The following is a 26,795-nucleotide window of genomic DNA, read 5'->3' as shown; positions in this document are numbered from 1 at the left end:
CTTCCGAACTCTCTCAGGCTAAAATTCATACTTAGCCTAGTGCCCACGGCCCATTTCTTCAGACTTATTTCCTGCCACTGGCACAAACTCACTCTTCTCTCTAGTTCTACCACAGACTTGAGCCTCCAAACCTGTGGAGCATCTCATGGCCCCCAGACCTTTGCCCCTGCTGTGTTCCCTGCTCTGCACGCCTTTTCCCTGGCTTCACCTACTGCCTCCTACTTCTACTTCATAACTTCTTTCAAGCAGCACCTTCTTTGCAAAAAGCTTTCCTGACCACTCCTGAGTTGGACTAGAAGCTCCTCTTTGATGCTGAGTGCATATCCGTCAATTTTTATCCCATTCGTTTCTTTATTAGCAAACCTGTATTGAGTGCCTGTTCCAGGCCAGACACTGTTCTCAGTGCTGGAGAGACAGCAGTGAACCAAACAGGAAACTTTCTCATCCCATGGGGCTTACATTGTTATAATTTAATGATTCGTCTGGTCATCTTCCCCACTGGACCAGAAGCTTCTTGAGAGGTAGAACCTAGTGGTGCCTGCTCTAGAAGCCCTCTCAGCCCTCTCAGCAGGTGTCCAGCACCCCCATCTGGCGTGCAATCTCCTTTGAGTGTAGTTCTGTGCAGGTTGAGGGGTCTAAGCTGTACCAGGCTAAGCCCTCGCCGCCAGGGCTGCCTTTGGGCTCACTAGCCACTGCTTTGCACTCCCCTCCACCACCCCTGTTGGAGCCCCTCTAGCCAGCACTGGGTCTCACTGGTGGACCTGGGGACCTCACAGAGGATGTTGGCAGGGAGGCTGTGTGCGAACAGGCTTCCATGTACCTCTCTCACTGTGTGCAGGGTTTGAGTCTCCTGCAGGACCTGCCCCATCGCCCTCAGCGCCCCCAGCACCCCCGTGGCAGGGCCGCAGTGTGGCCAGCTCCAAGCTCTGGATGTTAGAGTTCTCTGCCTTCCTGGAGCAGCAGCAAGACCCTGATACGGTAGGTTCTGGCGTCTGGCCTGCTCTCCTGCCCCCCTCATTCAGTTCCAGCTCCCTTGCCTTCTCCAGCTCTTTTACTGCCTGCGTGTGATTTTCTTACCCCGCCCTTCTGCCCTACCCCACTTTGGGCTTTAATATAGCTTCCTCATTCCTTTCCAACGGTCCCCCTTCTCTCTCCTCTCTCCCCTCTCTCTCTGTTTCCTGTCCTTCCTCAAGCTACCTCCTCCTTCTTTTCTCACTTTACTTTCCTCTTCTCCCTTCTGTAGCTATTACTCCCATCCCAAAGCCCTTCCGTGGTTTCTTTACCCGACCCTAGCTCTCTCAGGTCCTCTCCTTTTCCTGCTCCCTCCCTGACCTCTATTCTTCCCTCCCTGTTCTCTTTCCTCCCAACCACTTCTCAGTCCAGAGTCACTCATCTCAACCCCACCCCCAGGCTGTTCTGTCCTTTCCCCTGTGGCTCTGAGGAGCCTCCTGTGTCTGATCTACATCCCTGGGGAGTCCCGCCTCCACCCTGTCCCCTTCAATGTTCTGTGTCCTGGGTGACCAGCATCACTTGCAAAAAGTCAAAATAGCACTTGGAGAAGGCTGGGCTGACAGATCATTTCACTTTGTCATTTCTAAACTTGTTTTTGAAATAATTTTTTGTTAAATCTATTGGGGTAACATTAGTTAATAAAATTATATGGGTTTCAGGTGTACAATTCAATAACACATCATCTGTTCACTGCATTGTGCGTTCACTACCCAAAGTCAAATCTCCTTCTGTCACCACGTATTTGATCCCCTTTACCCTTATCTGCCTCCCCTCTCTCCCCTTTCCCTCTGGTAACCACTAAACTGTTTTTGTTTGTTCATTTGTTGCTTTCAGTTTTATGTACTACATATGAGTGAAATCATATGGTTCTCAACTTTTTCTGTGTGACTTATTTTGCTTAGCATGATAATCTCAAGGTCCATCCATGTTTTCGCAAATGGCAGTATTTTATCTTTCCTTGTGGCTGAGTAACATTCCATTGTACACATGTACCACAGCACCTTTATCCAGTCTTTTCAGTTGTTTCCATGTCTTGGCCACTGTGAATATGCTGCAGTGAACATCGGGGCCCATATATCTTTATGAATAAATGTTTTTGAATTTTTGGGGTAGTTAACCAGAAGAGGGATTGCTGGGTCATATGGTCATTCTATTCTTAATTTTTCAAAGAACCTCTATACTGTTTTCCGTAGTGCCTGTACTAATCTGTAGTCCCACCAGCAGTGTATGGTTTTTTCCCACAACCTCTCCAACACTTGTTATTACTTGTCTTGTTGATAATAGCCATTCGAACAGGTGTGAGGTGGCATCTCATTGTGTTTTTTTAATTTTTATATAACTTTTATTTTTTTATGGTGACATTGGTTAACGAAATCCAGTAAGTTTCAGGTGTACAATTTAACAGTAAGGCATATATATGCATTGCATTGTGTGTTCACCTCCCATAGTTAGATTTCTTTCTGTCACCATCATTGTGATTTCGATTTGCATTTTAAACTTGTTTTTTAGCTGAGGAACCCATTAATCAAATAAACTCTTACTCAGAAGCCGAGTGTATACAACAAAAGAAGTAGATTTTGTCTGGTTGTAGCAGCAGAGCCACCCAGCCCCTGTCCACAGGGATGGAGCACAGTTTGAAAATACCTTATCTAGGTCAGTGGTCTTACCTCCCAGATGAGACGCCAGAAGCCCAAAGATAGAAAATCACTTGCCTAAGGATATTTAGTGACAGAGGCAGGACTAAGAATAATACAAATAACAACTACAATTTATTGAGCATCTACATGGTGCCAGGAACTGCATCAGATGCTTTATGCCATTAACTTTGCTTTATATTTCATTCTTTTACTATCTCCATTTTCCACTGGGGAAACAGAGTGGGGCCCAGAGAGGTGAAGTTACTTGCTACGGGTCACATGGCTGAGATCTGAGCTCTGGTCTGTTCTGTCTGTTCTGTCTGCCCTGCTGCCCTCACCTCTCCCTCAGACCAGCTGTTCTCTCCACAGTACAACAAGCACCTGTTTGTGCACATTGGCCAGTCAAGCCCAAGCTACAGTGACCCCTACCTCGAAGCCGTGGACATCCGCCAGATCTATGACAAGTTCCCAGAGAAAAAAGGTGGACTCAAGGAGCTCTTTGAACGGGGACCTTCCAATGCCTTTTTTCTCGTGAAGTTCTGGGTAAGCTTTTAATAGATTCTCCCTCTCTACCCCTAGTATGTCGATGAGAGAGAGGGGAAAAGAGGAAGAATGGGCGTGAGGTTCCCTTGTCATGGTGGAAACCTGGTGAGGGCAGGACCAGTGAGAAGGCAAGGAGCAAGTACTAATGACCATCCAGTGGTGGAGCTGAGACCCAGAGTTGGGCCAGCGGGGCCAGAGAGCTGGGCTACTACGAGGCCCTTTTCAGATTTGTAGTAATGGTTACCACACTGGGTGGGAGCACAGCCTTAAGAAGGCCGTAGTAGTGGAAGAAGACTTACAGGAGATACTGAGGGAGTAGGTGAAAAGCAATCATGGACGCAGTAGTCACCCGAGTCTGAATGGCAAGTCCTGAGTGGTTTCAGACCTTGGAGCAGGGCAATTGGTCCTTAAAAGCTCATCGCCAAGGATGGGGCTTGGAGAAGTGGACTGCAGAGTTAGGAAAGGTCATCCCCAAAGAAACACCCACCCAGCTTTTCAAACAGTTCAGCCCCTAGACTTGGTCTCTGCTGCCCTCCTCACCTCAGACCTGGACAGCTACTATGTGGGGAGAGCCCCCTCCTTTCAAAACACCTCCTGTAAGACCAGGAGGCACAATTAATACCTTCTCTGGGAGCTTACCTTCTAAGAGGCCTGGTACACACAAAAAAGGGATGCACAGGAGAGTCAGACAAGTGCAAACCAATGCAGCAGTGAGGAAATGCAGGAAATCCTCCTGACTTGCGATTGGAGCCTTTGAATAGTTTCAGGGCTTTGATACTAGGCCTCGGTTGTCCTGCCCCCATTCCTCTTCCGGGCACCCTTGCCTGTCTGTTAACACCTAGGAGACAGCTCAGAGGTTCTTATCCTTTGCATGGTCCCAGACCACTTTGATTATCTTAAAGCTTTACTTTCTCCAGAAATAGGCAAATTCACACAAAATTTCATATATAATTCTAGGTGCTTACAGGCCCTTGGCTAGATATTCCTAGCCTAGCTCTCATCCACAAGCAAATCTGTGGAGCTGGCTCTCTCCAGAAGAGGCAAGTGCTGAAACTGAGACCCAAGTCCCCTGATGTTTAAGATGCTCGTTTTTGCACTCTGCAGGGTAGCTTGTTCTGTGAGCAGGATGAGAGTTGGACCTGGGCCTTTAGAGATAGGCAAGATCTATTAGGCAGAGACAAAGAAAGGCTGTTTTAGCTGTATATCCACAATGTAAGGAAGTGGGCTCCAGAGGGGAAAGTCATAGATACAGGTATGTGAGAGGGAATGAAAGAAAATAAAACTGCAAAGGTGAGTTAGATCTTGGAAGGCCCTGATCGTCCAAAAGTCTGGGTTTTAATCTATGCTGAGTGAAAAACAGGTAATCGTTTCTCTTATCTTATTTTGAATTCAGTGCATGCTCATAGTTATAGTATTAATAACATGATGAAAAGTATCAGATACTCATCCTCTTCCCCCTCGACCCCAGTCTCCAGAGACAATCACTATGAATTTTCACTGTTTGTTCTTGCTTTTATCTCCTTAGTTCTAAATAATATGCTTATACTGTTATATCTTGATATTACAACTAAGACATGTATTCTTATGGCAGAAAAAAGTTAGCTATGTTATACCTCATCACCTCTATATCATCATATCTAATAAGTTATATAATTTAATCAAAGCAATATAATTTTTACATTTTTGACAATGTGTGTTGACCACCAAGGAGCCGAGAAGTGTTATGTGATTACATTTCATATCTTGTACAGCTTTTTGGTTTTTTCCTACAAATAAATGAGTTTCTCACTTGCATATTTTTAAAAAACCTATTTTTAAAATTTTCCAAGATCTAACTCACCTTTGGAGTTTCTTCATTACAACTACAATATAAAATTTTTAAAAATGTCCCCCAAATATTCAAACCTACCAAATATTTTATCAATTCCCTATTTCTTCTAGAGATTTTTCTTCTGGATGTCTCTGTTCTGCTCCTGTTTAAACTGGTTATTCCTTAGGCCTGTTGTCACCCAGGGACCTTCTTTATTGAAGCTCTCCTATCTTGAATCTACAGTTTTCCTAGATCTCATATTTTTCTCTCTTTTGGTATCTCCCTATATTTTGCTGGAACACGTTCCCTAGTACCTTCCTAAGAAAAGAAAACATGTAGATAAACGTCTGATTCTTTGTTTGAAATGTCACTTTTTTTGTTACTGATGAGTACTTTGGGTATAGAATCTAGATCATACATAGATCATTTTCACTAGATACAATTGGATAGATACAATTTTTCTCTTTTCTTTCTGGAAATATGAAGTGAATTCTACTGATCATTTTAATAATCATTTTTCAATGCATTGCTCAATTGTTTTCTAGTAGGGGTAGTCTGATAGCGTTCTAATACTCTATTTGTTATGTAAATTGCTTTTGTTTTTGTTTTCAGTCTCTAGAAGTTTTGCATTTCCTCACTATCCCTGATGTTCTTAAATTTCACATTGATGGGCTTTGGGCCATGTATTATTTTCTTCCTATTTTTGAGCCAGGCACTCTGTAGGTACTTTTTAATCATGGGATTAGAGTCTCTTAATTTGGGGAAATCTACTTGTATTATTTCTTTGGTAATTTCTTTCCTTCTTTTTTATCTGTGTTCTTTTCTAGGAACCCCTATCGGTCTGATGTTGGATCTCCTGAACTTATCCTCTATGATTTTTACCATTTCTTTATTTTCAAACTCTTTTTTTATTTTTTTTTGGTCTGTTTTCTTGGAGATTTCCTTAACTTTACCTTCGAATTCTACTGAATTAGCATATTACATAAAACCCAAAGTAATGAAGGCATAAATAGTTTTTTTTTCCATGTAATGTACGTCTGAAAGTAGATTGTCCAGGCCTGATCCAACAGCTCCATGAAGCCATCAGGGACCTGACTTCTCCCTGTCTGTCATCGTTAGTACATGGCTTCTGTCCTCAGGGTCGTGGCTGCTAGAGTTCCAGGCATCAGGAAGGAGGAACTCAACTTAGTTCCCTTTAAGGAGCCTTTCTGGGAGTCCCGCACAACATTTAACTAGTTGTATGTTGTACCTAGCTACCAAAGAGCCAAGGAAATACACTCTGCTAGCTGAGTAAGTTACCATTCTGAATAAAATTAGGGTTCTGTTGCTATAGAAGAAGATGGATGAGGCAGTTGCTAGCGTGTCATGGTTCAGATGATGGCATTTTTCTTAGTGGTTCATAAATCATGGTGTATCATACAGTTAATGGTGAATTAGGTTAATGGACTATGGTGGCATTCTCTGCCACACTTTCTGTCCAGTACTGAATTTTGAGCAAGAAATTTTTAATTTTTAAGAGCTCCTTTTCTTTGATTACAACCATATCTCGTTGGATAGATACAATTTTTCTCTTTTCTTTCTGGAAATATGAAGTGAAAGTTATTTTTTAAGTTGTCTTCTGCTCCCTTTGTCTGTTTCCTTTTAATCCTTTTTTGGTCTATTTTGATTTCTGTCTTTCAAGTTGGAGAGTTTTCTCAAATATATATAATCCTTGGCCATATTGTTTAGCACGTAGGTTTTAAAAACAGCCTTATTTTTATATAATTCACTTACCACACAATTCACCCACTTACAGTGTACAATTTAATTTTTTTTAGTATACTCATAGAGTTATAAAACCAGTCAGTTTTTATTTATTTTTATTATTATTATTTATGCCTACAGCACCTGGTCTTCCTAGGTGGTCTTACATCCATGTGCTAACGAGGCCTGACCCTGCTTAGCTTCCAAGATCAGACATTGGGCTTGTTCAGGGTGGCATGACTGTAGACCATGGACTATGGCTTCACTGGGGCACAAACCCAGGACTTTCTGCATGTAAAGCAGATGTGCTAACCACTACACTATGGAACCATGTCCAGAACCAGTCAATTTTAGAACATTGTCATCACCCTGGAGGCAAACCTGTACCCTGGAGCTATTATCCCCCACCCTTACTCCCCCAGTCTTAGGCTACTACTAATCTACTTTCTATCTTTATGGCTTTGCCTTTTTGGAACATTTTCTATAAATGGAATCAAACAATATGTAGTGTTTTGTGACTGGCTTATTTCACTTAGCATAATGTTTTCAAGGTTCAGCCATGTTGTAGTAGGCACCAGTACTTCATTCCTTTTTAAGGCTGAGTAGTATTCCATTGTGAGGATATACCACATTTTGTTTATCTGTTCATCAGTTGATGGTCATTTGGCTTCTGTCTACCTTTTGATTATTATGAATAATAATAATCAAATAGTGTTGCTATGAACATTCCTGTACAAGTTTTTATATGGAAATATGTTTTCATTTCTCTTAGGTGTATACTTAGGTGTGGAATCGCTAGATCATGTGGTAACTCTATGTTTACCTTTTGGAAAAGCTGCCAGACTGTCTTCTAAAGTGGCTGTAGCATTTTATATTCCTACTAGCAGCATGTGAGGGTCCCAGTTTCTCCACATCCTCCCCTTGACATTCTCTGTGATTATTGCATTCTTATATTTTCTTTGGAGAAATGTCTGTTCAGCAGCTTTGCCCATTTTAAAATTGGATTACTTGTCTTTTTATTGATTTATGAGTTCTTTGTATATTATAGATAGAAGTCCCTTATCAGATACATGGTTTGAAGATGTTAGCTCCCATTCTGTTTGGTCTTTTAACATTCTTTATAGTATCCTTTGAAGCACAAAAGTTTTTCATTTTGATGAAACCCAGTTTATTCCTTTGTTGTTTGTTTGTGCCACTTGTCCATGTTTAATAGTGACTAGGAACTCTGTGAACAAGGCAGGACTTGTTACCTGATGGCCTTCACATTAAGGTGATTGGGGAGCCAGCTGTTTTATTGGGGAGACCAATAAGTGTCAGTATGTTTACTAGACCTTTATTTTCCCAAACTGTTCAGTTTCTCCAGAGAAGACTCCTTTAATTCCTTCCCTGGAAGGGATGTACCTGATCAGTAGAATTCTAGGAGTGGGGCGAAGGAGAGGGCTACGGGATCCTACCATTTCTTATGCAGGTTTTACTTAATTCTCCTGTTTTTATCCCTGTTTCTTCTCCCTCTTCTGAGCCCTCCTGCTTAATTTCTTAAGACAATCACCCCTTCGTCCTCTGCTGATGGGTGGGAGATGTCGGCCTAGAGTCCTGCCCACCCTGTGTACACACTTTTAGTCAGTTCCTTGTGTCACATCCTAGCCTCCCCCAGTCCCACTGTCCTGGTCCCTCTAGTCCCAAGCCACTTAGGGCTTCTCTCCAGTACATCAGCTCACTTCTTATCTGTCACTCCTTTGAAGGCACTTTTAGGTTGTAATTCCTTCTGCTTCCTTTGCCCCCACAGAATTCATTTTAGTTTTGGTCAGCCTTCAGTCTTCTTGAGTCTGTCGAACTCTTTTGTCATTTTGGTCTCTTCTCCGTTTTCTTTGCCTTTTTGGTGTAGCACATTTTTAAAAGTTCTTTGCTATCATTTTAGTTGCTTCTCTGGAAGGGGAAAAATGAACTTGTATGTTTACTCTCCCATTTTAACCAGATGTCCAGGAAAATGAGTTTTAATCTGAGTGTCACCTGCAATGGATTGATTGATAGTCATTGTTTGGAATTCTGGGTTGAGAAAGATCTAGGGGGAGAAAGTGCTGGTAATGTCTGTCATGGGTATAGCATCGGATGAAAGTGGTACATTTATTACATATTTGCTGTCCCTTTTCTCTAGGCAGTGAGAAATCATTGAAGCTTTTTGAACAGGGCACGATATGGCCAGAGTTGTGCTTAGTTGGATAAATCAGCCATCCAGACTGGAAACTAGTAGGAGACTGCTATCATATAGGCCAAATGAGAGGCAGCAGCCTCTTTAGGACCTCAGCCAGAAAGGGTTTAAAGGGCTGTTCTTATTATATACACACAGTGAGGTGGGTCAGGGCGGTCAGTGAAAGATTGTGCCAGGCACTGTTCTTATCACGTTACATATATAGGTATGTTTTATCGTTGCCACACACCCAGAGGTAGGTAGAGTTGACAGCCTCCTTTCATTGAGGGGAAACAGGCACAGAGAAGTGAAATGACTTGACAGGGACACCAAGTTCATAGTGGCAGAGCTGGATCCAGAACCAGACAGTCTGGATAGAGGGTGTGAGCTTGGAACTGTTACACTAAACTGTCTACCTTGCAAAGTCCCTGGGGTGCCCTCCCCGCCTGGTCCTGGTGCTTCCCCTGTTCCTGTTGGTGAAGGCTCTGGATTGCCCAAGAAAGGGTTCCCAGGCCCCTGGGGAATGACATGCAGACACCAGACTTGACTCTGTGCTGTCAGTGTGGAGTTGGGCTTCTTGGATTTTCTAGAGTCCAGGCTTCTCTTCCAGAAAATGGAGAGGGGTATCCTGCCTGTCCTCCAGCCTGGCTCGTGGTTCATGTCTTCTCCTTCCTTCTGACTCTGTGGGGAGATTGGAGGTGGAGATTGATGGGAGAAGAGAAGGTAGGAAGGAGGGGGTGCTGAGGAAACATGATCAGGCAGGTTCCATGTATGGCCTTCGTGCTCTGGCCACAGGCTCTGCACACCACCTGTGCTGTGTGGACCCAGTGTGACCCTGTCTTCCAGGAGCTCACGTTTTGAGGCGGAGAACTCAGAATGGATCTCAGGGTCCTGAGGCAGTTATCGCTGTGCAGGGGAGCATGGTGGGCTACAAGCCAGGCCCTCCCAGTGTCTCAAGGGAGTACAGGCGGGCAGCAGCTGGGACATAGAGGCTCTAGCCTATAGAGTTCGAGAGCTATGTCCTGAGCAAATCTCAGCTTCTCTGGGCCTCTGTTTCTCCATCTGAAAAACAAGCGGTTTGTTCTTGAAGGCCTGTAACAGGCTGTGTCTTTGAGGACCTGATGTGTGTGGGGTCAGCTGGCAGTGAAAGGAAGCTGTGGGCCTGCCTTCTCCTGCCTTGTGCCTGAGCCGGGCTCTCTCGGAAGGCCAGAGGCTTGGGCAGGGTGAGGACAGGTGAAATCAGAGATGGGGGCATATCTGTAGCCAGGGCACTTTGGCGGTCATCTCGTCTCTTCTCCGCCTGTCTGGGTTGGGCATAGGCACCAGGGAAGTACAGACCTGTGATGTGGGGAAAAGAAATGCTCTTGTTTGCTAGCCGTGGATATTTGGTCAGCCATGGGGTACTCACTGGCAGCTTGGCGTCCCCAGACTTCTGGACCCTCTTCTCCTGTGCTCTGGCCTGGCCATTCCTTCCCCATCCATCGGGGACTGGCCACATGCAATGAGGAAGGCACCTCTCCTGAAAGCCTTCCTTTCTTCTGTATAGCAGTTTTCTGGTTACGGCCCCAGGCCTTGAATGGGCATGCAGGAAAGTTGATCAGAGCCCCCTTGGATTGGGAGGAGGACTTTGATGTCCCCAACCCATCCTCCTCCTCCCAGCCCCCTTCTCACTAAAATTAGTGTTCTTATTGATGGGATTGCAGTAGTATCTCTGCCAGGACAAACTGTTCCCAACCTGGTGGAAAGTGGCATCTGGGTGCAGGAGGGGTTGAGATGTAAGGCTGTGCTCCATCGGATTCTGATGGTTGATCAGAGCCCCCTTGGATTGGGAGGAGGGCCTGGAGCAGGACTGAGAAGCTGAGACCCTTTCTTCCTGCCCTAGCACACATGAGACCAGCAGAGGCCACCTCTGTCCTGGGGGTGGGGGGAGAGGGGACTCTTGGATACCGATGGCCATTAACACCCATTTGCAAACAGAAAATGCTGGGCAGAGGAACCCGAGGCCGTGAGGGGAGGAGAGTACCCCAGACTGTCTGCCCATCCCAGCCTGCTGTCCCGTTTTGGGCCCTGACATTTCTCCCAGGCACATACCAGCACATGACAATGAATCTGAGCCCCTCCGGCCCCCACACCCGAGCTGCGGCTGTCCCTGCTCATCTGTCAGTCACCCGATCCCCCACACCTGTTCCAGGCACAGCCTGTGAGCTGCCCACCCGCACCACAGCTATGAATAGGGTGGAGGTTGGGGAACAGGGGGCATTCTGAGGCCAGGAGGGCAAGTGGTAGGGGGCACCTCTTAGGGTAATATGGGGGTAGGTTTCCTCTTAGGCTAAGAAAGTAGAGAAGCAAGCTTTTTATGGGAGGTGCTTAAAGTGGGGGGATACAGGGTGGAAAGAGGGATGGGGTTATAATTAGAAGGATGGGGCACTGAGGACAAGATGAGACACTCTGGGGTGCCTCGTCTACATCATTGGCCAGCATCTCCTGAGTCTGTGCGGTGTCATCACAGGGCAGGTTCTGGGACAGACTTTAGATTGTCACGTGTAGGATATGTTTTCCTGAAATCCCTCTTTCCCCACTCCAAACAACCAGCTCACTTACTCTACTTGTTTTCCCATGAGTTATAAATTCCTTGAGAGCAGAGACAATGTCTGAGCCTCTTTGGCCCCCGTTGCCCCTAGCTGTGCTGGGCTGCGATAGGATAAGTGGTGATTGGCTGACTGATTGGAAGGTCCAGGTGAGTGGGAGGTGGTGACAGAAGACCCTGGAATATATTTGAGATCGGGGCAGAGCTGGGGCTCAGAGGACTCCTCTTTAAGCAGGAGATTGTGGATCCTTCCTTGGGATCAAGGGCCCTCTTTCTTCCGACCTGGAGCCACCGCGAAGTGAGGGGTAGAACAGCCCCACACGACCTTTATTGAAGGCCCATCCTGTACCAGGTATTGTCCAAGGCCTGGGCAGAACTTAGTTCTTGCCTCTAGGGTGCTCACCAGCTGGAAGGGGCAAGGCCGTCTGAGCAGATCCTACCAGCACAGACCGATGAAGGGCATGTCCACACCGCCGCGGGAGTGCTAGGACAGCTGCTACTTTTTGTGTCCTGGGAAGAGCCTGGGAGGGCTGGGCCAGGTCCGCCCAAGCCTGGTGGTGCAGTGTTCTTTTTAGGCATCACACGAATAAATATTTCTTCTTTAATACTTATATAATTATTTTCATACATATTAGAAAAGTAAAATCCCTGATTTCATGACTATATTGCTGAGAATGGAATAAGAGTGAGTCAATTTAAAAAGAAAAAACAAAACAAAAAACATTAGGGGCGTAGTAGGACAAGTACGTAGTGGGTGGTACATGATATAGCATTAATCATGGGGCGGTCAGCAGGGCTGAAAAGCGGCTGAAGTCTGAGAAACATTTTATGCCCTGGCCGAGCCCCTTGGACGTCCCCCAACCCCTCTGTGTTCCCCCACGTTCAGGTACCTGCCCTTCCCTGGCCACTGAGCTTCCTGCCAGCTTTTTTCAGACTTGGTCCACATTTCTGCCCTGTAACTAATGCAGGTCCCAGTGTTCTCTTTTTCTATTGTTTAGGCAGCACAACCTGATTTTATACCAGGCCTGGATGTGGAGAAAGGTGAAAACTTTCCTAGATCCCACTGTCCATTCTTTTTAAGCCCTCTGGATTGCTTCCTGGCCCTAGGACCTGGACTGTGGTCCCAGAGGTCTCCTTGACTCCACCCTCGATGGGTGCCTGCCTACTTAACCGTTGCTTCTTGGCTTCCCCGTGTCTCTCTCCAGGCAGACCTCAACACCAACATGGAGGATGAGGGCAGCTCCTTCTACGGGGTGTCCAGCCAATACGAGAGTCCCGAGAACATGATAATCACCTGCTCCACCAAGGTCTGCTCATTCGGCAAGCAGGTGGTAGAGAAAGTGGAGGTAGGAGCACCCTGTGAACTCGTTAAAGCAAATCTTTTCATTGTTTCAGGCTGGTCTTCATTTCCTGTCCTCCTCTTAATTTGTCTGGATTAATGAAGTCTTACCCTCACAGTATCTTAGTTACTGATAACCCTCCTCATGTTAAACATGACCAGAGGCCAGACTGGTACCAGGGAGGACACATCCCACTTCAGGTTCTTGACTCTGGCTGCACCTTAGTTCCCTGGAGCTTTTGAAACCCACCAATGCCCACCTCACAGCACTTAACCCAGAATCTCTAGGGTGGAATCTGGGTAATAGCTGTTTATAAAAAGCCCTCGATTTATTTATTTTAAATTAAATTTTTATTTTGAGATACTTGTAGATCCACATGCAATTGTAATCTCATGTACCCTTCACCCAGTTCCCCCAATGGCAACATTTTATGTAACCAGAGCATAATATTGGCAACCAGGAAACTGACATTGATCCCACTCACCAATCCGATTTTGCTTTCATTGGTTTGCATGCATTCATTTGCCTGTGTGTGTGCGTGCGTGCGTGTATGTGTGTGTGTGTAGATGTATAGATACAAACATATGACAGTTCTATGACCACAAGGTTCCTGTGTACCCTTCACCCATGTTATTTTAGCATACAGCCAGGATTGAGACATCATCTATCCCATCTCGCCTATTGCCACTATTCTTATCTTGAAGCTCTCCTTCTCTAGCACCCAGCTTCTGCTTGTCACTGAGAGGAGGGAGGCCCTGTTCTCAAGGGTCCCCAGGCTTCCTGCCTTTTCTTCCCACTTAAGAGTCAATGGGTCGTGGAGCTTCCCATGCAGTCGGGCCGGGACTGGATGTGGTCAAAGAGATTCTAAGCCCTGCTGTCCCCTGGGTCCTGCAGACAGAGTATGCCCGCTATGAGAATGGCCACTACTCCTACCGCATTCATCGGTCCCCACTCTGTGAGTACATGATCAACTTCATCCACAAGCTGAAGCACCTGCCCGAGAAGTACATGATGAACAGCGTACTGGAGAACTTCACCATCCTGCAGGTGAGGGGTCCGCTGCAGATGGGGGGCGAGGGTAGATTGGTTGGTAGAGCAAATGGCATGCTCTCATCTGGGGCCTTAACCTTCATCTTTTCTCTCACTCGCAGGTGGTCACCAACAGAGACACACAGGAGACCTTGCTGTGTATTGCATATGTCTTCGAGGTGTCAGCCAGCGAGCATGGGGCTCAGCACCACATCTACCGGCTGGTGAAAGACTAAGAGACTCGGGGAGCAGGGAGGGGGGAAGAGACATCGTGTGCGTAGGGACTCGGGGAGGGGACGTGCTGAGGCAGTCCCCTGAAGTGCCAAGAGAGCTGAGAGGTCCTGACTATTCCTACCCAGGAACAAACTGCCTGAACCTGCAGTGCCCAACCCCAAATAAACCCAGGATGTTGTGTATTTTCAGAGGACCTGATCTGACTGTCTGAGCCTTGGAAGGGAATGGGAAAAGGGGGGCAGTCTGGGAAGCAGGCCAGAAACAGCCCCAGACATGCATCTCCGGCAGTTCTGAAGCCATTGCCCCACTGGACTCAGCCAGGAACGTCGCCAGATGCTGAAGCTCAAGATGGGATGGTCCCCCTGCTGCCACTCGAGTCCCTGTCCTCTGCTTCTGGCCACCCTGAGAGGCCTGAGGATAGGCATGTGGGTTCTCCGTTTTGCGCACGCTCACATGTGCACCATGGCTACTTGTGCACAATGCATCTTCTTGGCACTTCTTGGCCACTTCTGCTGCCACTGCAAAAAGACAGCTAACGGGGAGGATGGTCTAGCCCAGAGTTTGGATTTTAGGTGTGGAGCTGACTGAGTTGTTGGGAAAGTTGGAAGGGGATATAGAGCTGTTTAGATGGTTTTCACCCATCTCTGGTGGTCGTGGATTCCGTGGCCCTGCCGGCTTGTTATGGGGACTGGTTCCCAATCAGAGGAACCCGAGACATGGAGGGCAGGAGGGGCAGTGCCGAAGCCAGCCTGTGGAGTTGAGGTGCTGAGGTTGGCTCCACGCAGCATCCTTTTTGGTGGGGAAGGCCAAGGAAGATGGTTAGAGGTATGTGGTGGGCCAGTGGTCTCTGAGACCATTCAGTTCTGATATTCTGAGTCTTACCTCAATGTTCTTCCCAGCCAAGATGTCTGTTGGGTGGTGACTACCTCGGAGCCAGCCCAGACCATCCACTCCTTCCCCAAACAGTACTTTCTATGCTCCCTGGAGATGGAGGAGGAGGGATGTGGAACCCCTTCCGGGCCTAGAGGTAACCATTGAAGGAGTTTTGTGTTTATTTCTCCCAATAACTGTCAGGGGCTTTGGATTTCAGCAGTACTGGCTTTGTCCTAGCTGCCTGGCCTTGGGCAACGTTCTCTACCTGCCTGAGCCTGTAAAAGGGGCAAGCAATAGCACCTACCTTAGAAAGCCTTAGTGAGGAGGAGAGAGAATGTCTGCAAAGTGCCCGATGCAAGATGCACTAAACTTTAGGATAGCTTATAAGGTGCCTCCCTCAGGGAAGCCTGGGTCTGGCTCTTTGCTGCCATCTAGTGGCTCTTTGGTATCATCCCTGATGGGAACCACAATCCCAGGAGCTTGGGATTCAACCTACAGGTGTTTACTGTGTTCCCAGCCCTCCAGGTGGTAGTATGTGGGAATACACAAATGAGGAAGACAGCATCTAGGAGAGGGTACTGAGTGGTAGTTAGGAGCGAGGGCTCTGGAATCAGACCACCAGGATTGGAATTCTGGAGCTCAGCTACTGACTAGCCACGTGGCCTTGGGGAAAATTATTTAACATCATTGTGCCTCAGTTTCCCCATCTGTAAAATGGGTATAACTGTACCTACCTCGTATACATAAAGTGCCTAGCATAGTGCCAAACACATAAATGCGTCTGATAAATTACTTTATTATTAATAGTAGGAGCTTGCAGTCTAGAGTCAGATTGGGAAACTCGTAAGTGTGGCGGATCCTCAGAGCAACTGGAGTTCAAAGATGAGAGAGAGTAGGGTGTCGAGGATTCAAGGAAGGGGCTGCAACTGAAAGGAGATGCCCTGTAAAGGATGAGCAATGTTTAGATAAGCAGACAGGAAGGCTGGCCAGCATTGCAGGTGGGGAAAAGAAGCCAGCTCTTCAGTATCCTTCTGTCCTCCACAGGCCAGCACCCCTTCTTCATCAAAAAGCAACTTTAACAAACACCTCTGAGCTACTGCTAGACCTCCTGCCAAGTTGCTTAACTCTACTGTACGTGGGGGCTGGCTCTCATCAGAAGCTGTGATGTGGAGGTGGGGTGTGGGGTCCCTGAGTCCCTGAGCGGGCAGCATGTGCTCACATGTCTGTGGGGGTTTGTGTTTGTGTAAGGGTCTCCTGCCCCTCCCCCAGCCACCCCTCTCCCCTCCCCTATTCCTGTGGCAGTTTGAATAAGGGAGCTCATGATGCCTGCCCTGCTAGCTTGACTGGGGATCTTCAGACAAATGCTCATGAAGGATGTGTGACAAATGGGACAAATGCACAAGTTAAGGTGATGATCTTTTTGAGTCATGGGTGGGAAGAAGTCTACAGATGTTGGAGCCAGGTGCTGGCTGTGCATTTTCTCTTCTCTTTAGGAACTGACCTCAGTAGCCTAATGGAGAATCACCTAACTTCTAGCTGTGAATTCCAAACCAGTCAGCTGTGGGGAACACAGACAAGATGTAGGTGCCTATCTCACTGGTGTAGTGGAGACTGTGACCCTTGGAGCCAATGGGAGACCTGACCTGGCCCCACCTCTCCAGCAGCCTCATCTGACACTCCCCTGTGCTTTCTGAATCACTTACCCAAGTGCCAGTGTGAAGTCACCTTTTCTCATGCGGAAGAGCTTGTCACTCCTGCCTTTGTGTGGCAAAAGCATTCCATTCATGACGTGTTGAGAGCACTTGTTATTTGGTACCAGAATACATGCCAGGCACCTCTGTGCTAATCCTCACCAGATAAGTGCTGTGCTGTTATTCCCATTTTAAAGATGAGGAAAGTGGGGCAGAGAAAGGAACTAACTTTCTTGGAATACTCATGCATTTATTCCTTTACTTAGCACATACTTATTTAACTTTAGCTTTGTGCCTGGCACTGGGAGTGTGTCAATGACCAAGACAGACAAGGTCCTTGGGGGGCTTATGTTTTACTGAGGAAGAAAGACACAGTAAATGAGGAAACAAGACATGCAGATGTGATATGTGCTGTCAAGGTGATGAGAGGGTGCTGAGGCTGGGAGTTGCTGGGGCCCCTCTGAGGGTGAGGGCAGGAAGGTGACGTCTGGTGTGTCCCAGGACAGTGTGTCAGAAATACGGAGGGAAAGACATGTAGACCAAGGCGCGGAAGCGGGCAGGGGCTACATACAGATGGGGAGGAGCGAGTGACCCACCTCTCTCCTCCACGGGCCAGCACCCCCTCACTCGGTAAGGACTTTGGGTTTTACTCCATGTGAAGGGTGGTCCTGGAAGGGTATTGAGCAAGGGAGTAAGTCTTTTTGATCTGATTTTTAGAAAACAGCACTGGGGCTGTGGCGGACTACAGAGAAACACATGTAATTGTCTGCTTCTGAGTGTGTCTTCCCTCCTGGACTCAACTTCTGTGGGTGGAGACTGGATTTCCTGGTCTGTTATTTTCTGTAGACCAAACACCATGCCTGAGCCTAAGGTGCCCATTAAACATGTGATGAATGAGTGCACATGCACAAGGCACCCTTTGGGCCTTGAGAGTAGGGGGTCCCTGAGCCTCTGGGATAGAGCCCCTTGCCCTCTTGACGTGATCTAGAGCTGGCAGGGAGCGTCATCGAGATGGGGATGTGGAAACAGACCGCCTATCTCATGGCGTCTGATGATGACGGAGCAGCCTGTGTCCTAGTGGCCACCAGTGAACTTCCATAGAGTGGGATCTTCTGAGAGAGACCCATGCAGGAGGAGTTTGAGGTGCGTGTGCATGAGTGTGTGCGTGTGTGTGCATGTGTATGTAGACATGGGCTCTGCCCTTTCAGGACTGAAGCCGGCGGGGAGTGTGGAGCAAGGGGCTGCTGGGCCTCCTGCATGCTGTGTGCACTCAGTGCGTCACTTGTTCCCGCTTCCTGAGGTTTTAGAGGACAGCAGGGTGGTGACGGGGCTAGAGGTAGGAGGGCTGGTGTCCCTTGTAAGCAGGGAGCTCTGACAACTGCTAGGGCTGGTCTTGGTGTGGGGCTTGGTTGGGCCACCAGGGCCACCTCTGCACAGAAGAATGTTGAGTTCCAGCAGTAAAGTGTTTGGTTTTACCTCGGACAGTTATACCCAGCAGTCATTGTGTTTGACCCCTTCTTACGTTATCTGTTATGTCAGCTCCAAGAAGGAAACCAAGAAGCTTTTCTCTAAAGAGTTAAATCTAAACAAGCTGGTTTTAAGAACTTAAAACCTGGAGCCAGGCTGATCTAGGGCCGAATTGGTTTCTTACAAGTTGCGTGATCTTGGGCAAATGACATACTTTCTCGAAGCCTTCATAACCCCATCGTGGAATGGGAGCAAAATTGCTTTGACTTTAGGTTACTGTCAGGAGGAAGAAAGGCCATAGTATGTATGAGAGAGCAGTACCACTCCTCACTCAGAGTGAGCTCTCAGAGAATGTTAATAACTTAGGAGTATAAAAACTTCCTGGACCACTCTTCTCATTCCTGACACACACGCATGCACGCATGCATGCGCTGGCGCGTGAGCACTTATTTTTAGAAGAAAAAAAGCTCTATTCAAAGCAGACAAGGAGAGGCCTCAAGGTTGAGAGAGGGGCCCCCACGGCCCCAGGGAAGGGTCTCCAAAAGGAGGACAGAACAAATGGTGGGCTAAGCTACTCTGAATAGGAAACTGTCCAGAATTCAGTTTTTGTTTACTTCCTGAAAAGGACAGGAAGAGGTGGTCAAGTACCTTCGTAGAAGGGTGGAGTCCAGTTGGCGGAAATGGCTAAGGGTCTTTTTAAGCTCATGATGTCTGATATTCAACTAAGTTTTTGTATTTTTGCTATGAAAACTCCCTTTGTCTCTCCACATCTTCAGTAAAGTGTGCTATGTACACAAAGGCCTTTGTGTGAGTGATTTCTTTTTATGGAAATGAAAGACTCATCTGTCAATAGAGCTACAAAAGCAGCCATGGCAGCAGAGTGAAGCCATAAAGGTATCATAACTGAGCCACGCCAGCAGGAGCAAGAGCTCAGAGCCATGTGAGTAGCTCACCCAGCCAGCCTAGTCGCTCCCAAGAAAACAGAAAGCACTTGGGGCATGCCTGCACACGTGAGGCACAGTTCAAGCCAGTGTCATTGGGCTATCAGAGAGCAAGTGCCTCGGCTACCATCTGGGTTACATAAATTTCTTAACCACCTCCAAAGTGAGGAAGAAGTGAGAAGTTCTTCAGGCAGGGCTGGTAGGATGAGGTCCCAGTTTGGCATCTTTGGAACTTGATTTTAGCCTTTGATCCAGGCATGAGCAGGCCCACAGGACTGGCTTGCTCACCAAAGTCAGAGCAACAATTGATAAGCTGAAGTGCCACTTCATTAATTCAGTACCACTCCCAAGTCATGGGAACACCCATGTCCACTTGTCAGTACATTCTTTCCTCTGCAGGGAACCCTTCCTCCACGGGAAACCAGATCACTTGCATCTGGTGGCTTGTGTATATATTCGAGGAAGGTGTTGGGTGATCTTAAAGGACTGTGCACCTGCGATGTTGAGAGTCTGGTGCCCCTTTCTCCACTTTGGGGACCTGAATTCTCCCATCCAAGGATTGAGGAATGCTTTTTTTTTCCTCCTGGACATTGGTTAGAGATGGCTCCTTTTTTTGTAACCACAAGTCCTATTACATCATGATGAAAAGCTCCAATGCTTGTGAATATTTGGTCTGTTGCCATTCTTCAGACACTGCTGAGCACCTAACACATACTAGCTACTGTACTACACTCATTCTTACTAGTTTGGAGTTCAGAAGCGGATAGTTCCTAAGCCCCATTTACCTGGAGCAAATCCCTCCTCTCCCTCTCAGAGTGGGGAGCAGGAGACTACCTCTGTGACAGGGCCTGCTTGGTCACAGGCTCAGTATGTGGGCTGGATCAGCAGCCTGACACTACTCCCTTATCTTAGGTGTGGGAGCATGGAGAACAGGTGGCCTTAGATTGTGAGTTTTTCTTGGCTCTCAGGTTCGTGGGTAGCCCTGGGCATCATAGATGGGCTTACAGCTTGGGATTGAGGAAAGGAAGGGAGGGGGAAGGAGCAGGAAAACGTGAGAAGGGGTGAGGGAAGAGCAGGGTGGGAGTGCCACTATTGTCCCCCAAGGCTTATCCTTTCAGGCCCTGCCAACAGAAATTAGTGGTACGGGGTGGCTGGTGTGTCACAGCAATCATTCTAGCACACGGCAAACATTTACTGAGCACATACTGCATGCCAACGACTATTCTAGGTGCTGAGGGTGCCAGGGGAGAATATAAAGGTCCTTGCTTTCATGGAATGTCCATTCTAGTAGGAGAGACTGATGATAAATAAGAAGAAAAGGTAAGCAGGAAAATAGCAGGAAGTGATGAGTGCTTTGATGACAATAAAACAGGATGACATCGGAATAGGGTTTGGCCATATCTAGCCAGCCACTTGGTTTTTTATTGCCAGATGCTGAGAATGGTTTTTATGTTTTTAAATGGTTAAAAAAAATCAAAAGGAGAATAACACTTGTAACCTGATATGAAATTCAAGTTTCAGTGTCCATACATAGTTTTGTTGGCACATAGCCACGGTCACTTGATTTTGTGCTGTCGATGGCTGCCTTTGTGCTACATGCAGAGCTGAGTGGTGGCAACGGAGACCACACATGGCTTGCGATGCCTGAGAAAACCTGCTATCTGCCCTTTATAGAAAAAGTCTGCTAACGCCTGTCTGTGGCTGGAGGGGGCTTCTTCAGAGTAGATGGTCATTGAAGGTCTCTCTGAGGTGACAATAGGAGCCAGCCATGTGAAGATCTGGGGAAGGGAACCCCTATTTTGAGAATGCTGAGGTGGAAGAGAACTCAGCACGTTCAAGTGGCAGGAAGGGCAGCTGCAGTGCAGCTGGAGGAGTATCCTGAGTCTCATGGGGGCTGCACCTTCACTGATTTATCCGAGGAGAGCAATGGTTTCAGGGATGTGGTTCACCTCCCAACCTGCTGTTTCCTTACAGTTGCTTTTCCCTTGGTTTGTTTTGGTCTTTGTCATTTGTGTTAGAGCCTTTCCTCAGAAGCCCGATATTTCATAGTTCTTTGCTTCTACTTAAGAGGGTCACTGAAAGCCTGGAAGAGGCTCTGACCAGATGGGCAGGTGTTGGAGGCTGGCTGTGCTACGTAGACATCTGGTGGGGCTTTTATTTTAGGAAGCAGATTTGTAAAGGGTATTTCTTCCTGGCCCTGTCAGATTCCATGGAAAGAGTTCCCCCAGTTTCTTGCTGGAGATAACTGTCTGGCCATCAGCATTCTGGGAACCAAGTGGGAAAAACGTGCCAGGGACGTCTCAACATTCAGTATGGAAACTTTCACCAGTTCTGTTTTCTCCACGGTTCTCTTGTGTTCAACTGGACCTGAAGCCCCCCCGTCCAGAGACACCAGTGTTCCCCTCTCCCAGGGAGAGAACTCCTGGCTTCTGGCTGAGCTGGAGAGGGGCAGCCCCCAGCCGCACAGAGTCGAGGAGAGGGTTTGGGGATCTATGTCTTCTGGAATAGTTCTTCTGTCTTCACCTCCATTTCCAGAGGTACCTGGTGCCATCACTTCTTGTCTTGGGGAGAGTTTGGTGGTATAAATCATATTCCTTTTTGACTTCCTCTGGGTTAGGATTCAGCTTTCTCCGGTCTGCTAAATCAGTTGGCACTCGTCCTGTTTTCCAGCCTCTGAATTTTCGTCACTATTCCCTCTCCTGTTTTCTTTGTCCTTTAGAGACACTTAAAAAAATCCCTTTATGGTCATCTTAGAAGGGTTTCAAGAGGGGACAAAGTAGATGTGTTGAATCTATCACCTTTTCCTGATTTATTTAAAATATCACTCTGGACTTTGTGTGAAGACAGATAATAGGAGGGCAGGAGTAGAAGCAGGGAGATCCAGTGAAGGGGTTATGCAAGGTCTAGGTGAAAGATGGTGGTGCTCTGGATAAGAGTGTAGCAGTGGAGATGAAAGTGGATGACCTTGAGACATGTTTTAAAGATAGTCATTATGACTTCCTGATGGCTTGGGTGTAGGGAGTACGGGAAAGTGAAGAATTAAGATTAACTCCAATTTCCTGGCTTCAGTCATTGGTGCCATTTACTTTGATGGGAAGGTCTTGGGGAGGAGCAAGTTTGTGGGTGGAGAACAAGAATTAGGGCCACCTATGAGACACCCAATTAGAGTGTGAAGCAGCAGGTACGTCTGTGGTTCCGACTTAAGGTGAGAGGTCGGGGCTGGATTCAGAATCGGCATCTGGACTGGCATTTAAATGCTTTGGACTAGATGAGATAACTCAGGAGGAGGAGGAGGATGGAGAAGAAAGAGGTACCCCTGGGACTGCTCTGAGTCATTTCAACATTAGAGGGTAGAACAGAGAAGGAGGTAAACCTGGAAAGTGTGTTTTTCTTCTCAGTAATAAGGAGAAGAAAGTGTTTCCATGGGAAGTGGTGAAATGCTACTGGCAGATAGTTGAAGAAGAGGATGGAGAAATGACCATTTGTGGTAGACTTCCTGGTCTCCCTTTCCTGAGTAATAAGACCCTTCCATTTTAGCTGGGCACATGGTCATTCAGAATAAAAATCATATTTCCTAATCTCCCTTGCAGCCAGATATGACCAATGAAGATAAATAGAAGTATCCTAAAAAGGAGGAAGCATGTTCTTCACCTCTTTTTCTTTTCAGTTGACTGGACTGTGATGTAATGGCTGGATTTCCTGCAGCCTTTTTGGACCATGAGATGACCTTAGAAATGGAAGTTACCTGTGGTAAAGCAATAGATAAAAAGCTCGTGGGTCTTTGATACCATGGAGCACCATAACAGCTCTGGACAGATTATATGTGAGAGAGAAATAAAATATCTTCTCTAAGTCACTTTTATTTTGTGTTTTCTATAATTAGCTGCCAAACTTAATTCTAACTGATATATCATTGGATTTGGCAACAAACATAGAGGCATAGTGGTCAAAGCATGAACAGCTATAAACACAACAACAGTAATACCACTGCTGACTTTTCATAGCACTTTTCTATTTACAGAGCACTTTCAAATATACTTTCTTGCCTGATGTTTGCAGCTCTGTTGTGATAACGTATACATTCTCTTCATAGATGAAGAAACTGAGGCCCAGAGAAATCACTAACTCATGTCACCTGGTTACTAAGTCACAGGTCTTATACTTCAACCTGGATCTTCTGGCTCCTCACCCCATGTTCATGAAGGTGGGTGGATAGTGGGTTATAAATGTGCCCGAGGTTCTACCCCAGAGTTTACCTGACACTGGGCAGGGTAGTTGGGCGTTAGCCCCCAAAGATCCCAGACAGTGCTGGCATTAAGGAGAAAGCAAATTTTTGGTGCAGCAATCAAAGCTTTCTCACTTTTCAGGAAAATGCCTATATTTCTATAGGGGCGATGTGGGGTGCAGGAAGTTGTGGAGGATTAAGAGAAGTAAAAATTAGACAACCACCAACATTGAAGGGAAAATGTGTTCACCAGCTGGCATGTTAGCAATCCCATTTGGGAAGCAATCGGGTAGCAATCGGGTGTTCAGACCAAGAGTCTGCTGATTATCCTCTGACCATATAAATGTTTCCTCGGTATCAAAGAGATCTGCTTCTCTTCGCAGTCTCCTCTCCTCAGAGGCCAAGCTGAGAACTTTTGAAGTTTGGCACGATTCTCTCCTTCTGCTTTTCCTCTTTAGTAACTGCTTTGCTGACTTCTTTTAATCTCGTTCCCTAAATCCCCGGCAATCCTGATGTAGACACTTTCTGGCGGGTGCATGCCTAATGTCATTTTGAGATTGTTGGGGGTATATAGATTTTAAGCTGATGAAGGGTTTGCACCTTCCTAACAGTCTGCAGTGAAGGTGAGATGACTTTTAAGTACTCGCTCAGGTTTTGCATTCATGAAGTGGAAGCTGGGATTTGAAGCCAGCTTTGTGACTTCTAAGATAACCATGCTGTCTCCCCAGCTTTCACTTTGGAAAATTAAGAGCCCCTGGGAAATACCGTTCTGTCCATCCCACCCATGGCCCCCTTTAATCTTCCTGACCCACCCTAGCACCGCTCCTGGAGGCACATTAAAGCAAGCTTCACATGCCTGCCCCAGGGAAAGGCCTCGGCCCCGCCCCAGTTACCACCGCCCACTTGCTCTTTCTCTTCATCTCCCTGGATTGTGGATTCCTGGCTGTAGTCCCTGGCTTTGATATTTGCTTCTGCTCTCTGAAGTTTGGCAACTCATCACATTCCCCTTGCAGCTTTTTGGGCCTTGGGGTTTTTCTTATTAGCCCTCTACTCTGTTCCTGCCTCTGATTTTATGTCCTTCCATGGCCTGGGGTACGGAGCACTTGCCTTCTGGCCTGGGCTCTGCAGAACCCCACAGTTGGGCTGGAGTTGGAAGTGGCATTGAGATTGCATTATGGCAAGGAGCATAAGGAGACCTAAATCCTGCCCTAGCTCACAGTTTCCCTCCTGTGAGGGAGACACAGGCACAAAAGAGACTAAGAAGGCATTAAATTACTGTCTTTATCAGGTAAGACTTGGACCTCAACAATGAATTCCAGAAGGGTTGGCTTGAATGCCTAGAGCCAAAACAGGCTCATTTATCCCATAAACACTTACTGAGCCCCTAGGATGTGTCCGCCACTGTTCTAACTCCTGGGGATGCAGAGGTGAATAAAATCAAAGTCCTGGCCCTTGGAGAGTTTACATCTAGTGCGGGGAACCACACACAAAAATAAAATTACATCAGGCCTCCTGCTCTATTTATTCCCCCACAACAATACCCAAATAGTCTTGGCTCTGATGTCTGTGATGGATGGCAAGGCCAAACTCTCATCAGAGATCAACACAGAGAATGTAAGACTTAAAAGCAGGGGACAGGAGGCAGTTGCCTCAATGTCTCTGTAGAGGAGGGCAGCAGCACCCCCACCCCCACCTCCAATCCCTTCACCCCGGGCCCTGGTACAATATGACAGAAAAACAGTTTGCTCCATCCACAGAGAAAACACAAGAGAGTGTGAGCACGAGTGTGAGCGAGAGCTCACTCATCCGGGTGAGGGAGCAACTTCAGCCCTCTCATAACTGGTAACTGGGATCATTGAAAAGAACCACATGCTCACATGCTCACATACGCAGAGCATGCACTTCATAAGCTTCATAGCGTGGCTCCCTGGCCAGGGGCAAGCTGCGCACCAAGAGCTCAGTAGAAATGCAAATTTATATCCCACCCATCCCAGTGGTTTGGAATCAAAATCTGCCGGTGAGTCCCATGCACATTAATGTTGGAGAAGCAACAGGCTAGACTTTGAGAGGTACAGAGATGAGCTCCACCTCCAGACCGTGACCAGTATGAATTCTTTCCTCTTGGAGATGGAGTAGAAGATGGAGTGTGGAGTGGACTATAGAGGGCTTCCTTCCCTGGGAAAGGTATGTATTTGAGCAACATATTCATCATTATAAAAATTAATTATTATAAATAATCAACAATAAAAATAGAATAAAAGAAAATTAACTTAAATTCAAAAAAGAGTGCTTCCTTTTTACTCATCACTTGCAAACTTGATTAATTAAATTAGCATAGATGGTTTAAACTATAATTAAGCATCTAACAAAGCAGACTTAAAATCTAACAAAATTTTAGACACTAAGCATTTAAACACTATTTATAAAACATAATAAGCCTCAACTTATAGATCTGATCAGATTTATTTGAGCATTTAACCTTTAAACTTAATGCATCTAAGATTAAAATAACAAGTCTAATATGTCACCTGCTTTTAAACTTTTCCAACTCCTTAACAAGCAGGTAAAAATTATAAACTGTAAAATGGTTAATTTAATGTTATGTGAATTTTTAAAAGCAATTAAAATTTTAAATTAAATTTTAAAAATTACCCAAAAGAACAGATAAAATGTAAATTATCCCAATGACAGCAGTTACTATCACATATACCCTTAAATCTATCACAAAAATGTTAATATATGTTTGAAACGTCATTCATCATCTTTATATTTATTTTCAAGATTCTATCCAAACTTGCAAGCTCCTATTCAAACTTTCAAGCTTCTGTCCAAATAAAGCAGGCAAAATCAGCCTCACAGGTGGGCTAAGATGACTACAGTGAGGATTTGGGATTTATATACACTTAAAATTAGGGTTTGCGCTCTATATTTGGAGCTGGTATACTGTTGCAGATGTGGAGTCACCTGGAGATTGGGTAAGTCTAGGGATGGGGCCTGGGTGTGCCTTCTAAACTAATTTCTTCTTTTAAAAATTATTATTATTTATGCCTACAGCACCTGATCTTCCTAGGTGGTCTCCCATCCAAGTACAAACCAGGCCCAACCCTACTTAGCTTCCAAGATCAGACAGTGGGCTTGTTCAGGATGGTATGGCTATAGACCATGGGCTATGGCTCCATTGGGGCACAAATCCAGGACCTTCTGTGTGTAAAGCAGACGTGCTAACGGCAACACTATGGAATCATGTCCTCTAAACTAATTTCACCCAACCTGGCAATTACCTATGGGAATGGCTTCCTGTGATCAAATTTTGTGTTCCACAATAATAAAATATGTAAAACCCTCACTTAAAAATAATACCACCTAGTGCATCTTTCATCCCTAAGTGTCGCGCCATCTGTATATAAATACAAGAAATTCACAACTTAATTATTAACTGAAACATGGCTATGGTATGCACATAGAATAGATGACCT

General features: G+C 46.3%; 1 protein-coding gene and 1 pseudogene across 6 annotated transcripts in view; one reads left to right on the top strand and one right to left on the bottom strand.

The window, feature by feature from the left end:
• The window catches only part of TEAD4 (TEA domain transcription factor 4), a 66,576-nt gene extending 47,629 nt beyond the window's left edge, over positions 1-18,947 (top strand). For all 6 annotated transcript variants that reach the window (XM_015598493.2, XM_015598492.2, XM_006923855.3 and 3 more), the window contains 5 exons: positions 839-978; positions 3,018-3,191; positions 12,725-12,865; positions 13,754-13,906; positions 14,011-18,947. In XM_015598493.2, coding sequence (XP_015453979.1) covers positions 839-978; positions 3,018-3,191; positions 12,725-12,865; positions 13,754-13,906; positions 14,011-14,124 — 722 coding nt within the window. In that variant the 3' untranslated portion in view covers positions 14,125-18,947. The remainder of the gene's footprint in view (positions 1-838; positions 979-3,017; positions 3,192-12,724; positions 12,866-13,753; positions 13,907-14,010) is intronic.
• Positions 18,948-26,364: 7,417 nt separating this feature from the next.
• LOC112472472 lies at positions 26,365-26,480 on the bottom strand (annotated as a pseudogene).
• Between the last annotated feature and the right edge of the window lie 315 nt (positions 26,481-26,795).

The sequence above is a fragment of the Pteropus alecto genome, unplaced genomic scaffold (assembly GCF_000325575.1).
Source record: "Pteropus alecto unplaced genomic scaffold, ASM32557v1 scaffold76, whole genome shotgun sequence".
In the NCBI taxonomy this organism is placed as follows: Eukaryota; Metazoa; Chordata; class Mammalia; order Chiroptera; family Pteropodidae; genus Pteropus; species Pteropus alecto.
Note: the sequence above shows the minus strand (reverse complement) of the source record. Positions and strands in the feature narration are given on the sequence as shown.